The 14,460-nt window shown below is 40.5% G+C and overlaps 1 protein-coding gene across 10 annotated transcripts in view; it reads left to right on the forward strand.

The window, feature by feature from the left end:
• Positions 1 to 14,460, forward strand: part of LOC108046895 (protein sidekick) — an 84,789-nt gene that overhangs the window by 51,321 nt on the left and 19,008 nt on the right. For 6 of the 10 annotated variants that reach the window (XM_017126851.2, XM_017126850.2, XM_017126853.2 and 3 more), the window contains exons 4-7: positions 8,391 to 8,567; positions 10,259 to 11,009; positions 11,088 to 11,215; positions 11,733 to 11,873. In XM_017126851.2, coding sequence (XP_016982340.1) covers positions 8,391 to 8,567; positions 10,259 to 11,009; positions 11,088 to 11,215; positions 11,733 to 11,873 — 1,197 coding nt within the window. The remainder of the gene's footprint in view (positions 1 to 8,390; positions 8,568 to 10,258; positions 11,010 to 11,087; positions 11,216 to 11,732; positions 11,874 to 14,460) is intronic. The other 4 variants (XM_017126856.2, XM_017126858.2, XM_017126859.2 and 1 more) reach the window with 1 other exon arrangement.

The raw sequence follows: 14,460 nt of genomic DNA on the forward strand, positions 1-14,460 counted from the left end.
ATATATCTTGCAAGAATTTATGATATTTCGCGCAGTGTAAAAGCTATTGACATTAATCTTTACAAATCGTATTTTTTTATGCATACCTTGATCAGGGTAAAAGCGCGTGGCGATCGGACGTCTATATCCTATAGCTCCCATAGGAACAATAGGGTAAAATCGGTTAAAATTTAATGATTTTTAGGATATTTCGCGCAGTGTAAAAGCTATTGACATAAATCTTTCCAAATCTTATTTTTTTATGCGTACCTTGATCAGGGTAAAAGCGCGTGACGATCGGACGTCTATATCCTATAGCTCCCATAGGAACAATAGGGTAAAATCGGTCCAAATTTGATGTTTTTCAGAATATTTCGCGATGTGTAAAAGCTATTGCTGTACATTTTTTCAAATCGTATTTTTTTATGCATTCCTTCATCAAGGTAAAAGCGCGTGCTGATCGGACGTCTATATCCTATAGCTCCCATAGGAACAATACGGTGAAATCGGTCAAAATTTCATGTTTTTTAGAATATTTCGCGCAGTGTATAAGCTATTGACATACATTTTTCCAAGTCTTATTTATTTACGCATATCTGTATTAGGGTAAAAGCGCTTGCCGATCGGACGTCTATTTCTTATAGCTTCCGTAGGAAAAATAGTTAAAGGCTGCGAAAGTATCCCTTTTTTTCTATTTTTATATGACATTTTTGCAGTATAAAAGCAATTGACATTAAACGATGCAAATCTAGTTTATTTATGTATACCTTATTCCTTTCGCTACTTTTTCAGTTTTAGCAATTTCGGCAAAGTCTGCAAGGGTATTAAAACTTCGGCTTGCCGAAGTTAGCTTCCGTCCTCGTTTAATGTTAGATTTTGTATTCCCTTTAAACTAAGGGTGGGGGGGTTGAGCCCCCTAGGATCATGGCCTGAATTCAGTTTCTTTATGAGAAGGGAGCTTAAAGAACGCTGACCACAAGCATTTAAACATACAACACTTAAACTAATAACAAGGGAATATTCCAAAACCAATTATTGCCAAAACAAGAAGGTATGTAATGATGAATTCTTAAACAAATAGAAGTTAATCCAACCATAATAAGGATGGATCGTCCGACCCCCCACAAAAACCCTTCCAAAATAACTGATTGTGGGGGATTTCAGGCTTAATCGCAGTTGGTTTTTTTTTTTTTGGTTGGTTTAGTTGGAGAAGAGGGGAAGGGGGTCCCAATGCCTAAGTTTGTCGTTGGCATTTGATGCACATTTGAGCGGCAAGCACCCACACTCAAACACGTGTGGGTATCTGTGTTTCTGTGCGCATTTATGGGGATCTATGCAACGACACCCGAGAGCCGTGCACTTTGCATAAGCTGCAAGTGGGCACCCAAAAAAAGAAAACTACAAAAAGAAATAGGGAAAACAGCGAGCGAGCGAGAGAAGGAAAATAAAAACAAATGCAAATCTCTTTAGCTGCTCTTTGGCGTTGTCACACATGCCGCAACGTTCGCGCTTTCAGTCACTTTGGCGGTTTTAGCTGTCATCTCCTCCCTTTCCCTTGAAAAACAAAAACAATAGTGAGTGTGTGTGTGTGTGTGGGGGGAGGTTGCTTTTTTCTCCCCATGAGGAAGTTCGCCTCCTACCTTTTAAGCGTTTCGGTTGCGATTTTTTTTGCTTGTGACCATGGTGGGACTCTCAAGTAAAACAAGTTTTCCATCACTCAGTCCCCCCTTTTTCTCCTATTTCCTTCTCATCTTGGCTCTGCTTAACGTTAGTTCGCGTTTTGTGCCGCGAAAATCGAGAAACAACACGAGAATAAACTCCCTTGTAAAGGGAATTCAAGTTGAAACTATGGAAATGCCCTATAAAAATAAGAAAATTAATTTGGCAATTGAACATCTTGATTTAATGGGATACTGCCAACCTAGTGCCTAGATATCCTTAAGTCCAGTGAGTTTTTAAATCACTTAAACTTTTAATTAGACTCTCTAGAAGCTCACAGAATTTATGTTTCATTATCGGTTCAGTTTCAAAGAATAGGTGCTAACGGAAAATAAAGCTGGTTGTACTTATATTTTGGCCCTAACTAAAATATCCCATTGAGGGAACTTCAGTGGCATAACAGAAGCATAAAAGCTAAGCAAAATGTGTGTGGAATTGTTTCTGGCCAACAAAATGAAATGCGATGAGGCCGAATATTGGGTAGAGCGAGAGGGGTGGCATAGAGTGAGAGGGGAGATTCTTGGGGCTTCTTTTTCACCTTCTACTTCTTCCTCTTCTTTGGCTGCCTCGCAAATGTAGCGCATTCACTTGCAACAAAGACTTTTTTTATGACAACAACAAAAGCCGCCAAAGCTGTTTTCAGTGGCAATGCTGCAAGCCCAACATGTGTCGAACAAGGAGGGGGCAACGAAAAAGAAAGAGACAACAAAAAAATGAATTTCTAGAAGAAAAGGAAAAGGAAAGCAGGGGAAAGGGGAAAGGAAAACAGTTTGGAGACACACCCGGCAGAAACGTGCGTTAAAGCCTTTCTTCTACATTTCTAATACAGAGATAAAAACAACAACTGTTTGTCATTTTAAATATATAATTTTATATGAAGTATTAACTCTCACTCCAAAAACTCTCCTTAAAAATAAATATTTACAAACGGTAATTAAATCTATCTTTGAATATCACTAATGTTCTTCAGAGTTCTTTTTTATGTGTCCAGATATTATCAGTCATTGGTGAATTTTTCTTTCTGTGCACTTTTCTCCTACTCCTTCGACCGGTGTGAGTGAAAAACACTATAAGAAGCAGAAGAAGGTACGCTGAGAAATTGCAAACTATTGTTTTTGTTGTTTCCAGCTTTTTGTCGCAATGTTTTTTACTCTCCCCCTTTTTTTTGTCCCCACTGCCGTAAATTCTCTTGTTTACTCGAAGAAAGAGACGGAGAAGGTACCGAAGAAAGAGACGGACGGGGCCTAGAGAAAGAATAAGCGAAATGCCTATATATGCAACTCGTGTCGTCATTTAGGCTGAAGTGGATGGCTTTGCTTAATGTTTTGTGAAGGAAAAATGCGATATATGTGCAGGAATCAGCACAGAAAGTTTTCCTGAAATCGAGAAGCACAAGAAAAAATTCGAGAAAAAAAACTACGGATGCAAAATGATAGAAAGCAACAAGGATGTTGTGTTTACTTAAAGATGAACTCCATCAGTGGCAGCAACAAAAAACAAACACTGCATACAGCTAATGAAAAAATAGCGTAAATACCTGAACGGGGGTAAAAGTCTGGAAGAGGTAGTCAGCAAATGAAATGGATTACAAATTCCAAGGGAAATGAGGTTCTAGAACTGATAAGCAAAATAAAGTTGTGTTTATCAGAGACAGTTAAGTAGTTCTTTGTAATGTAAAGAACTACGGAAAAAACAAGGATAATAATAAATATAAATAGCTTCTGACTATGCTCTAAATTGTTCTTCATTTAACCAACAAAGTAAAATTCTACAATTTCATAAAAATCATACCAAAAGCCCCTTTGGTAGCTTATAAGTCATAATCTTTGAACCCTTATTTTTCCTAGTGCACCGTGAGCATCAAATAAATTTCTTTAACCAACCAATTTGGCCCTAAGTTATTGTTGTTCTTTTGTGGTGTGAGTTACAAACAAAAAAAAAGAGCGAGAGGCTAAACAAAATGTGTAAACAAAGCCAGCAAATGCATAAAAGTGAAATGTGCAGTTAAAAAGTGCAGCAACAAGAGGCAAGACAAAAGGTAAAAAAGCCTTTTAGGCACTTTTAAAGTTTACTTCGCTTCAAGTGCCACAACAAAAACACCAGAAACTACTCCACATGCATATAAACTCACCTGGCCAAACAGAGTACACAAACTAGTACACAGAAAAAAAATCAACTCTTTCTCATTTTGTTCATATGTAAGTTATTGTTGGTGAGTCATATCAAAAAATGTTGTAAATCGAAAAGAATAATAACAAACAGTAATAGGCTGACATATAGGTAAAAAAAACCAGGTTCGAATCCAGCTACTACTTTTTTTTATGTTTTTAAACATTTTCTCTTTTTGTGTAGTAGTTTGTTGTGCAGGTCCAAAGGCGTCAGCGCATTGCACTGTGCATAATTTAGCAAACATGTGCCAGTGTTGCCACAGAATAACAAAAATAGAGTGTAAAGAGAAAGAGACAGCTGCTGAGGGGGGAATGAGAGGCAGACAGACTGAGAAGCGACCACCGAAAACTAAAGGCAAATTAAAATTGTGTAAGACAAGCTGAGGAAACACGTGTAAAATAATGAAGAGGAACACATGTACAAAATGTGCAAAAAGTTGCACAAACAAATTGTAGCAAATCGTGCAGTATGTAAAGCGATTTATATACATTTAAATAAACCTTTAAATTGTTTGGAATTTCATCAAAGAGAACAGACACAAGGACGTACAAATATTTCGTTAATTAATAACAGAACATAGAGAAAATTAATTGAACTAATCTGTTTTAATACAACTCATTTATCCTGAAACATAAAAATAAATCACATACATTTCCAGCATTTAAAAATACAATGTGTCCTATTAACGCGTGTATTAGTTACTGAAAATGTAAGGAATGTGGAATTCCTTAACTAATTAGTGTTACATATCTCATTTCAATCTCTGTTTTTAGCACAACAAATGCAATCTGTTAAAATAACTATGTGTCACATAATGATTAATTCTCTTTTCAAGATTTTTGCCATATTAATCCACATTCCATGTTCCTCGAATGGAATCCAATGAAAAGCTGACTGGCATCACAAAAGGATTCAAAGCATGGGTTTTAGGGTCTTTGGGGCTTAAGCCAGGTCGTTCCGATCGGATATCTCCTGGGTCGAGAGTCCAAGTTGACGGATTAGCAATTGGACTTTCGGTCGCCCTGTATGGAGTGCGCTTGACAAACATTGATGGTCCGGAGCTGGAGTTATGAATGCCGAATCCCCATCCTGTTCCATTTCCCCCCTCATCCCACACATCTCACGTCCTGCATCCTATATCCGCCTGCCCAACTAGCAAACTACCAACAGCCAACTCCCAGGTCACTGTTCTTAAATGCAATTGATTTCGTGGAGCTTTCGATGGGTTTGCTCTGGCCACAAATCAAACAATTTCCGCTGTGAGGAACGGGGAATCCCCCTTTAACATACAAATGCAATTTGTTGCATTGCGTCGCCTGTTTACTGAATTTATTTATATGCAGTTGAGCTTGCTTAGACATTGACTGACTGAGTGATTGATTGACTAACTGATTGACTGGCTGGCTGCTGGCTGGCTGATTGAGTGAGTGGCATTTGGCTGCTGTGTGGCAAGCCCCAAAGAAAAAGCCGCGGAAATATGGCGATGACTGGTTGCCAGTTTTACTAAAGTAAAAAAAAGAGTAGCACACTTTTATGGGCGGCAAAGGAAGTCGCTATATTTAATGAAGCGCACAGTAACAACAGCTCGCATTGGGCTCTAAGTGATTGAGTTTTGGCATTTACTTTAAGTTAATAGTTTTTCAATAATCTTTTGCGATTCCTTTGACAAAACTTGGCTTAAAGTCATATGTCTGACTGCCGCTTGGAATTGAAATTTGTATCTTTTTTAATGAATTTTGCGCTCTGTCAATTTCATTTGGCCTTCGGTTTACCAAAGTATTCTCCTTTTTTTTTTTCCTATCTCGATTGACTCTGGCCGTTTCCCAAGAGAATGTAAATTTCAGCTTCTTTCGGCTCCCCTTCATTTCTTGGGCTGTTTTCTTTGGTCTTCAGTCTTCTCGTCCTTCGGTTTTTCCTTTCTTAGCCGGCTTGAGTTTCTTTTGCTGTGTGCCCGGTTTTTTTTGGAGTGACAGTGACTTTGTATGGCTTGGGCTTAAAGGATTTTTGTCAGTTTAGTTATTAAAAACTCATTACACACATATGTGAACACACACTCAATGGCACAGAGACATGTGCAAGCACTGTGAAAAATTGAGAGTACTGACCATTCAGAAAGAATAAGTAGCATAACAAGTTTATATTTTAGGTTAAAAAGTATAAATAGTTTTAATTCAAAGAAACTTGATGAGAGTCTTTTGGCTTATTACTTTGTTAAAACAAGAGTTTGTCATTATTAAGAGAACATTTTTTTTTCTAGAAAAACTAATTATCAAAATATAAAAAAGGTGACAAAGAGCAAAGAAAATTATTATTTAACTAACAATAGAAAATAAAAAAGACAACAATTTCAACTATTCTTATATTTATTTCGATAGCCTTGTATTGATTGCTTTTATGGTTGATTGCTTTTTTGGTTCTGCAAAGTATGGTATAGAGTTTTTCCGAGTGTATTCTCTAGTAAGGGTCCGTCGGGGACTGCTCTGTCCCGCTCCCTCGTTCCTTGGTACTTCCTGTCTCTTTTCCCCCCAATTTTCCCCGTTTCTCCGCTTATTGGGCCTTCGCTTCGATTTAGCGCTGACACATTTCGCTGGAGAATGTTTGTTTCTTCTCTTTTTTTTTTTTTTTGCTTTGCTGTTGAGTAACGGCACACTCTGATGTGTGAGTATGTGTGTGTGTGCATGTGAGTGTTCGTCCTTGCTACCATGTGTGTGTGTGTGTCTGTGTGTATTTGCCTTACAATTCCCCAAATTGTAATTTTATAGCAGCGTCATTGCCCAAAATGCTCAAATAGACTTTTGCCTTTTGGTCCGTTTCAAGTAACTTTTTTTTTCCTTCTCTATCCTGTGCTTATCCTTGAGTATTTTCTCGTTTTTTGGCCAACACTTGAGAAACTTTTGGCTGCTGCTGGGCTTCTTCTGTCTGTGCTGTCCTTTCTTCTCCAGCCTGTTCCCCACTTTCTCCGGTCTTTCTGCACCCGTACATCTTCCTATTCTCAACTTGATTCCTATACTCGACTGGTAGTTTCTAACTCGGCTCAATTCGATTTTGTCTGCAAACTGAATGAAGTGAATTGCATTGCCATTGGCCACGTTTGGCTACCCTAATGCTACCCTTTAAGTGTCTAAAATGGGACTAGCTATGTTGATTTTAATGAGGCCTTATTAATATACTGCTATCTTGGATGCCCAAATAACCTTCAACCATGAAATATCGAAATAAATTGTAGGGTATTTTAATGGCTTACAAAAATAATCATTTAAGGTTCTAAAAAAAAGTCAATCTCATTTAGAAGTACATATGAAGATACAATTCAAGGCTGTCAGCTTGAAAAATAATTGCTTACCACTAGATAAAAATAATATATGTATATCTCTTGAGAAATCAAGGATTAATATGTTATGAGGAGAGGGTGTACGGGATTAGCTCCAGTTGCCACCTGGCCATCAACCCCAATTCCTTCATGAGCCGAAGTGCCCGACTTAAGCCCTTTGCAAAGCGTTGATGGCACCGCCATGTCTTTGAGTTGGGCTCGGAATCCGCCCCCCCTCCCCCTCCCCTCCGTCGGCTTGATGACCGGATTTCGGTCTCCGGCCTCCGGCAATCCAATCCGTCTGCTCCCGTTCGGTGGCCTCCATCCTGTGATGTGATGTGCACTCAATCCTGTTGCATCCTGGCCAGTTAGGCGAATCGCATATTTTATTCAGACTTTCATTTAGTTCAGCCCCCGCCCGACCCCTTTGGGTCACATGTAATTTTTGTTTAGCCATTCCAATTGCAATTCCATTTCGCAAAAAGGGGAGTTTGGGTGGATTCTCTGGGAGGTCAGGTGGATGGGTGGCGGCCATATAAATCAACTTTAATTTAAATGCTCGGCTCGGCTGCAGCAATGAAATCGGAATGAGCACACTCTGTGCCCCTATATATATGCATCGCTCCATCTCTGGACCTTTGTGGCCTTTGGCTTCTATTCTGGTCGGCAGCTCAAACAAATGAAGCCATCCGAGGCCAGGAGAGCATCTTTTGTGCTCCAGGCTTCGTCTATCGCTTCCATTTTGGCCAGCATCCGATTTAATTGCGGCAGTGACGGGGTCCCAAGGTGTTACAGCGATTCTATGAATTTATAATTTGTATTTTTAAGTGGAAGAATATTTTTTAAAATTTTCAAGAATACAAAATCTCAAAAAATTTGGTTAAAAACAGTCTACAAAGTTATTTAAAGATATGTTGTCAATGGTATAATATATGTTTTTTTTTTTGATAATAGTAGAATACAGTTCTCACTGATGTTATTTATTTGGTTTGGCCAACAAAATGAGTTTCACTTATAAAATGAAAAGGTATACTTAAGGACTACTTAAGATACTCAATGCTTTTACCACGACCGTGCCAATTAACTGATGCCTTTGTCAGCGCAAATCAAATAAAGACATGGTTTAATGATATGTATGAGATACCCTTAAAAACCATCCCGCACACATGATATTTATTAAAGCATTTTCCTTCTATATTTCTCGCATTTCCAGGATACCCGCAGCCCTCATACCGATGGCTGAAGGACGGCGTCCCCGTGGGCGACTTCTCATCCAGCCAGTTCTACCGATTCCACAGCACTCGACGCGAGGATGCGGGCAGCTACCAGTGCATTGCCAGAAATGACGCCGGATCCATATTCAGCGAGAAGACCGACGTTGTCGTTGCCTGTAAGTTAATATTTCCACGTTCGACGGGGAGGGGGGGGTTAGAGTCCGGTGGGGCACATCCTTGCATCCTCATACGTCGATTACGCCACATCATCATCATCAACAGAAGTGAAAAATTGGGATGAAAACACGAGCTTAAGGCGCTGAAATGTGAGCTACTCTCTGGGATAATCCCATTCTTTTTTATTTTTCGGGTTTTTTCCCGTTGGGCATTTAGGCAGATTGAGTTACCAATTTAACGAGAAATTATAGGAATTCAATGATGGCCTATTGACGATCCTTGATCCTTGTGCCTCATTAGCTAACTTTGGTGACCAAGCCTTATTTTAAAACATCAAAGTATAAGCTATAAAATGGAATATCAATTGGGATAACCCAACAATCAATGTCAGCCAAAACTGTTCCCAGAATGAGACATGGACGGGTGTGAAAGGGGGTTTCTAGGTGAACTACTAATTAAACGGCTGTCACACCAGCCAAGCATTTCCCCTCTAGCCCGGATAAATGTTTAGCTGCTAATTTTTCTTTAATGCGAACTTAATTACGACAAGAACGGAATGTGGAGAAGGAGGCCATCTCGGCTGAGAGGGTGGGGGGTTAGGGGTTCGGGGTTGAGAGTTAAGGGTTAAGGGTCATCGGGTAGGTGTGGATGCAACGAACAATTAGACAAGTAAGTGTGAGTGACACTTGAGTTCTGCGCTCTGAATGTGAGCGTGCGTGTGAGTGCTTATTACCCCACTACTTGAACCTAATAAATCGAGCTCTCGACATGAGAACGACCTCCATGAAGAGAAGAACGCCTTATGCCATCACTTATGCCCAGTGATGGGAACAGTACTCGATTTCTGTACCTAGGTTGGATAAAGAGTACAATATTTATAGGTTGAATAGAAAAAATCATGATTTATTTGAAAATTGACACAGCTTCATGGTTTTAAGCATAAAAAGCGAGATTTCGAATTTTAATAGTTGTATATAAACTTCGTAGTTATGAAGATTTGATAAAAGGTTCGTCATATTTGTTTTAGGTAAAGTATTGAATCTGGGTACAACAGCGCTCGGGCCAACCCTTTCGCAATTACCCCACCTAAGCGGTGACCTTCTTTTCGGAGGCGGTTGGTGGGCGTGGCTCACTGACAGACTGACTCAGTGACTCGTCGACCGGTTGACTGGTTGACTTGGAGCAGCGGCAGCAGCGTCTTGAGCACTTAATTAATTGTAGGACCAAAGGAGCGAGAGAGAGAGCGTGCTTAAACTGAACTAATAACCTTTAAAGCTCAGCTGGGTAGTTCTTAGCGGGGGGCGGTGGGGGGCTGCTTAAGAGCGGGTTCAGAGGTTAAATTGACTGGCCCGCAGGCCGCGCCATCGTTGCCTTCAATTCAATTAGCGAATGACACCACAGGAAGGCACAGAGCGTTTCCATGGGATTGGGGTTACTTCGATTTTGGGTGTTGGCAGATCCAGAATGTATAGCGAAGGGAATATCATTTACAATAAATGATAGCAAGGAATAGAATAGTAGTTACTGTGACAAATATAAAAAGCTAAAAGGCAATACTGATTAACTTCCTTTCTGATTACTGAAAGAATAAAGTTGCTACTAAGAGAATTATGAAATGACTGTTTCAAGATTAAATCTATTTACCTGATTGATTAACGATTAATAATATCAAAAACCTTTTTTTCCACAGACATGGGCATTTTTGAGAACACCACCGAGGGTCGTTTGTCGGTGATCAGTGGCCATCCCGCGATATTCGATATGCCAGCTATTGATTCGGTGCCGGTGCCGTCGGTTATGTGGCAATCGGAGAACGGACCTTTGACCTACGACATCAAGTACGCCTTCACCCAGGCCAATCAGCTGGTCATCCTGAGTGCGGATGAGAACGATCGCAGGGGGTATCGTGCCAAGGCGACCAACACGCAGTTGGGCAAAGAGGAGAGCAGTGCCTTTGTCCATCTGAATGTCAGTGGCGATCCCTACATAGAAGTGGCGCCCGAAATCATAGTGCGTCCGCAGGACGTGAAGGTCAAAATGGGAACGGGTGTGGTGGAGCTGCAGTGCATTGCGAATGCCAGGCCGCTGCACGAGTTGGAAACGCTTTGGCTGAAGGATGGCCTTGCCGTGGAGACGGCCGGAGTACGGCACACTCTAAACGATCCCTGGAATCGAACCCTGGCCCTGTTGCAGGTGAATAGCTCCCATTCCGGTGAATACACCTGCCAGGTGCGGTTGCGCAGTGGCGGCTATCCGACCGTGAGTGCTTCGGCCCGCCTCCAAATCCTCGAACCGCCGGTCTTCATACCCATGCGAGCGGAAACGTTTGGGGAATTCGGCGGACAGGTGCAGCTAACCTGCGATGTTGTGGGCGAACCCAGGCCCCAGGTCAAGTGGTTCAGGAACGCCGAGCCCGTGGATGCACACATTGAGAGTGGCAGGTGGGTGGCGCATGGCGATTCAATCGATTGGTTATCTGGTAACGCTAAAAGCTCTCTTTCTCTCAAATCCCCTGGCAGATACACGTTGAACCCCGATAATACGCTGGTAATTAAGAAACTAATCCTGGATGATGCCGCCATGTTTCAGTGTTTGGCCATCAACGAAGCGGGCGAGAACTCGGCGAGCACTTGGTTGCGCGTTAAAAGTAAGTCAAGAGCTGATTTCCTACTATGCCTGTGTGGCAGTGGAGCTAAAAGTGGGAGCTAAAGGATCCTTTGGTTAAATAGTAACTGCCAGTTATAAATATATAGATATTTTATGCCAATTTTTTTTTTTTTTTTTAATTAAAGAATGTTTAAATTCTTAAGTGCTGTTAATGTTTTTTTTATTTTGTAATCAAAATCTAACGATCTGCATTTAAAATGTATAAAAATGTTCACAGTACATTTTCAAAAAAATGCTAATTTGTAAACTCAAAAGTTTCTCGCCATATAATACCCAAAATTAAATGCCCCACTTTAGCCCATGTCACACGGAGTAAGATTAAATGATGTCAATCCAAGCTACTGCCTGAATGCCTGCCACATTGGTATACTAAATAAGTGCTCTTTTCATATGTCCCCGTCTCTCCCTCTCTCTTTACATCTATGCCCTATGAACTATACCCCTAACCATTTTTGCATTTTGACCTTTTAACCCATTATTAACAAACGCATTCATAGCAAAAACGGCCAAGATCCGCGTGAAGCGTTTGGCCCAGCCGCGAATCCTGAGGGTAAGAGCTTCGCATGCTGGCTTGGGATCGGAAAAGGGATCGGGATCGGGATCAGGTTCCTCCGGTAGACGCAAGGAGTTTCGCTTTGGTATGGGCATACAGCAAAATGCCACACAAAACACACACTCACTTCAGCACTCACACTTACTTCTGCACCACTAGCATTGCACTTTCACCACCGCCTTAAGTAAAACCCCTAAAAAACCCAGTAAAAACCCCATTAAACTTCTCAAGATATCATACCCCATAGAAAGTAGCTCTTTTGATTGTTTTGCGATTGAATTTGTTGTTTTATTGGCTTGGCTTGCTGTTATTTTACTGCCTTTGGCGTCCTAAGTCTAAGCTTAATATTATCTGCCAGTATTCTCTTGGCTCCCTTGTTTCCGTTTCATCTTCTTTTTTGTGCCATGGACCATTCTTAATTTGTTTTTCACCCTACGGCTCCTGCGGAGCTTCGTTTTGCAGTCTTGGCCAAGCGCCTTTGGCCAACAGGAGCAGCAAAAATTTCATCTGCTCTATTCTCTATTCGGTTGCTTTATCAAATTTGTCAAAAGCAGAAGACTTTTTCATACAAGTTGATTAGTCCCCGGCCACCGTCACCACTTTTCTTTTTTGGATAAACACAAACACCCCTGCCCTGGCTAATATAATAAATTTATATGCACAAAGAGCTCAATCTTTCGCCATTAAACTCAATTTATCTTAACCTTTATCTAGTTGGAAGGCATTTGGTTGCACAGAAAATAAATATTGACTTAAATTTGATATTCACAGGTCAAAATGATTTTTACTTTGTTCACATACTTTTGATGAGGTACATGATACACTTCAAAATATAGATTTCACATTTGTTTTCCTCTGTGTAATTAAATTTTAAGCTTTGGCAATAACAACATTATTTTTTTTAATTATTTAGTTATTACTTTACTTTAAATTAGTATTGACACCTAATCTTCAACTTTGTTTTTCTCTTACTAAAATATGATGCAAGTCCCCAATTTTAATACGACCCTGTAAAACAAACTTTGAATTGCTATCCCTTCTATAAAAATATATTGCTATGAATTTCTCATTGAGTGACGGCATAATATAAGTATATGAGTTAGGACTTTACCTTCAAAGGCTCCCAAGTACCGTTAAGTGCTGGGTCAAATGGCTGCCTAAGGGTTGCCACCCAACCCTAAAAACCCTACAAAAAAAGACACACCCACTCGAATATGACTTGCTGTGGGACAATTTTGCATTTTAATGAATTTCATAATGCGAAAATTAAGACTGACACACAAGTCACACTTCTGCGGGACAAGAGAGTCCTGTCATGCTGACATGACGTCGTAGGGTTTCCTTTTTTTTTGTCTCCTTTTCTTTTTTTTAGTTCCGAGTTCGAAGTTACCCGCTGGCTGGCTGACTGACTGACTGGCTGGCCGGAGAATAATTCCTCATTCATGAGCCTAACCCAAAAAACGAGTGACTCCGCCGCTGACGTTTTAAATATTTGACAGACAGAGTTGAGAGTTGAGTTCTTTGAAGGGGGCGAAGGACATATTGTTTTGCGGGTCTAAAATAAGTTTCGTCTCTGTGTCTTTCTTGATGGGACTTTAAGCAAAGTTTGTGCGCTGCTGCCACCCTCATCGCTTAAATTTTTATGGCCAGAGCTGGGATTTTCATGTAAATTTCAAATTTCCATGCATATTTTTCTGAGTTATTCCTATGTTGCAGCATCCTCCCTCCCTCATTTCCATCTATTTTTATCTCCTCTCCAGTTATTTTTTTGTAGCCCTGCTGCATTGTATTCGAGTTAAACTAGTTAAGAGATTTTGTCGTCAGCGGTTTATTGAAAAACTTTCCAGCTTTTATAGTTAGCTTGGGCAAGTTTCTGATATTTTTTTTTTTGCTCCTTAGCCCCTACAGGATTTCTTGGCATGACTGAATGGTAACCAATCGTTGCGGCTCATTTAATTTTATTTGCCTAGGCTAATTCGAGTCAATTTGTTTGTCTGCCCCAGCGCATTTTACGATCCTGGGCGGCGGGCCATCACTTAGTCCTCTCCAAGTCTCTAATTCTCTGCCCAGTAGTCTCCCCAACTCGGGGATAAGTTTTATTGCCGGCAGAAGTTTTTGTTGTCTGACTGCATTTGGTCCAGGCCAACAGCAGAATGAAGAAGCTGCTGGCCTAATCGGCTTTGTTTCTGGGTGAGCATGTGTGCCCTGCCCATGAATTCCTTGTCCTAGTCCTTTTTCCACAGCAGTGAGCTGGCCTCGTAATTGGTCTATGCCGAGATAATCCAGATCAGGATCAGAATCGGATTATGAACACCTTTGGCCGCTTGCTGTTTGACTCTCCGGCTCTCTGATTCGATTACCCACCGAGTTCGGTGCAACAGACCCTTGGCTATTTATCAGGGACTATTTACACTGATAAAAAAAAAGGACAATGAAGAATAATCGAACTTTAACTAAATCAATTCTGCAAATTGTTGAGAAAACATTCCTATGTTCAGCACATTATCGATAGTCGGCCTGCGAATATTTAAATCAGCTTATTTGTGCTTGTGATTTTCTCAGTGTTAAGGATTAACCCTGCATTCATTCGAAGCGCCCTTCTCCGCGCTTCTCAAGTCGCGCACTTGGGACTCGCTTGATTTCATTTTGCAATTTCTTTCGTTTATTGTTTG

The sequence above is a fragment of the Drosophila rhopaloa genome, unplaced genomic scaffold (genome assembly GCF_018152115.1).
Source record: "Drosophila rhopaloa isolate 14029-0021.01 unplaced genomic scaffold, ASM1815211v1 contig_3, whole genome shotgun sequence".
Taxonomy (NCBI): domain Eukaryota; kingdom Metazoa; phylum Arthropoda; class Insecta; order Diptera; family Drosophilidae; genus Drosophila; species Drosophila rhopaloa.